The sequence below is a fragment of the Nicotiana tomentosiformis genome, chromosome 3 (genome assembly GCF_000390325.3).
Source record: "Nicotiana tomentosiformis chromosome 3, ASM39032v3, whole genome shotgun sequence".
In the NCBI taxonomy this organism is placed as follows: domain Eukaryota; kingdom Viridiplantae; phylum Streptophyta; class Magnoliopsida; order Solanales; family Solanaceae; genus Nicotiana; species Nicotiana tomentosiformis.
This window is the reverse complement of record NC_090814.1, coordinates 114,293,976-114,295,823: the sequence shown is the minus strand read 5'-3', so window position 1 is coordinate 114,295,823 and position 1,848 is coordinate 114,293,976. Positions and strand designations below refer to the sequence as shown.

Below are 1,848 nucleotides of genomic sequence, written 5' to 3'. Positions count from 1 at the left end.
CTGCGATGATCGGTATAAACCTTACAAGACACTCCATAAAGATAATGCCTCCATATTTTAAGAGCATTAATAATCGCAGCCAACTCCAAATCATGTACAGAGTAATTCTTCTCGTGGGGCTTCAGATGACGTGAAGCATATGCAATAACTCGCCCCTCTTGCACCAATACACAACCCAAACCAATGCGTGAAGCATCACAATACACAATATACATCCCCGAACCAATAGACAACACTAACACTAGTGCTAAAATAAATGCGGTCTTGAGCTTCTGAAAGCTCACCTCACAATCATCGGACCATCGAACCGGAGAACCCTTCTGGGTCAATCTAGTCAAAGGTGCTGTAATAAATGGAAATTCTTCCACAAACCGATGAAAATAACCTCCTAACCCCAGGAAGCTCCTAATATCAGTCGCTGTGGTAGGACGATGCCAACTCTAAACTTCCTCGATCTTCTTAGGATCAACCTTAATACCCTCGCCGGATACAATATGTCCCATGAACGCTACAGAATCTATCCAAAACTCACACTTGCAGCTTAGCATAAAGCTTCTGTTCCCGCAAGGTCTAAAGCACCACTCTCAAATACAGCTCGTGCTCCTCCAGGCTATAGGAGTAGATCAAAATGTCATCAATGAAGACAATGATGAACGAATCAATATATGGCCTGAACACCCTATTCATAAAATCCATAAACATCGCTATGGCGTTAGTCAAACCGAAGGACATCACTAGAAACTCGTAATGGGCATATCTAGTCCTAAAGGCGGTCTTTGGAACATCCAAATCCTGAATCATCAACTGATGGTACCCCGATCTCAAGACGATCTTAGAGAACACTCTAGCACCCTGTAACTGGTCAAACAAATCATCAATACGTGGCAACAAGTACTTGTTCTTAAATGTAACTTTGTTCAATTGATGATAATCAATACACATCCTTATAGTCCCATCCTTCTTCTTTATAAATAATACCGGTGCACCCCAAGGCGACATACTCGGTCTGACGAACCCTTTTTCCAGAAACTCCTTAAGATTCTCTTTCAACTCCTTCAACTATTTCAGAGCCATGCAGTACAGTGGGATAGATATAGGCTGGGAGCCTGGAGCCAAATTAATACAGAAATCAATATCATGATCTGGTGGCATGCCTGGAAGATCAGAAGGAAAAATATCAGTGAACTCCCGGACCACGTGCACTGAATTAATCGCTGGAGTCTCTGCAGTAGTGTCCCGAACATAGGTAATATAAGCCAAACAACCCTTCTCGACCATGTGTCGATCCTTCATAAAAGAAATAACTCTACTAGATGCACTGACAGACAAACCCTTCCATTCTAGCCTAGGCAACTCTGGCATCGCCAAGGTAATAGTCTTGGCATGGCAATCAAGGATGGCATGATATAAAGATAGCCAATCCATGCCCAAGATGACGTCAAAGTCGGTCATATCAAGCAACAACAGATCCGCTCTTGTCTCGTAACCATAAAAGGCAGGACTTGTAAATCCTATCCACCATGACAGAATTTCCCACAGGAGTGGACACATAAATAGGAGTACCCAAGGACTCACGAGAAACACCCAAGAAATGAGAAAACAGAGATAAAATGTATGAATATATAGACCCTGGGTCAAATAGTACTGAAGCATCCCTACCGCAGATAGAAATAATACATAAGATCACGACATCTAGGGCCACTACATCTGGTCTGGCCGAAAAAGCATAGAACCTAGCTGGAGCGCCACCTGACTGGCCTCCACCTCTAGGATAGCCCCTACCTACCTGCCCTCCGCCTCTGGGTAGACAGATGACTATTGGGGTGGGTGGTGCTGAAATCATAGGTT

The 1,848-nt window shown here is 43.6% G+C and overlaps 1 protein-coding gene across 1 annotated transcript; it reads right to left on the bottom strand.

Moving 5' to 3' along the window:
- Nucleotides 1-1,059: 1,059 nt before the first annotated feature.
- On the bottom strand, nt 1,060-1,551 carry LOC138908359 (uncharacterized). Its single transcript, XM_070199021.1, has one exon. The coding sequence runs from the start codon at nt 1,549-1,551 to the stop codon at nt 1,060-1,062; it is 492 nt and encodes a 163-aa protein (XP_070055122.1).
- Between the last annotated feature and the right edge of the window lie 297 nt (nt 1,552-1,848).

What these genes read in the sequence shown, in the direction of transcription:
- LOC138908359 (XM_070199021.1), bottom strand. Translation starts at nt 1,551, where the DNA reads ATGTGTCCACTCCTGTGGGAAATTCTGTCATGGTGGATAGGATTTACA.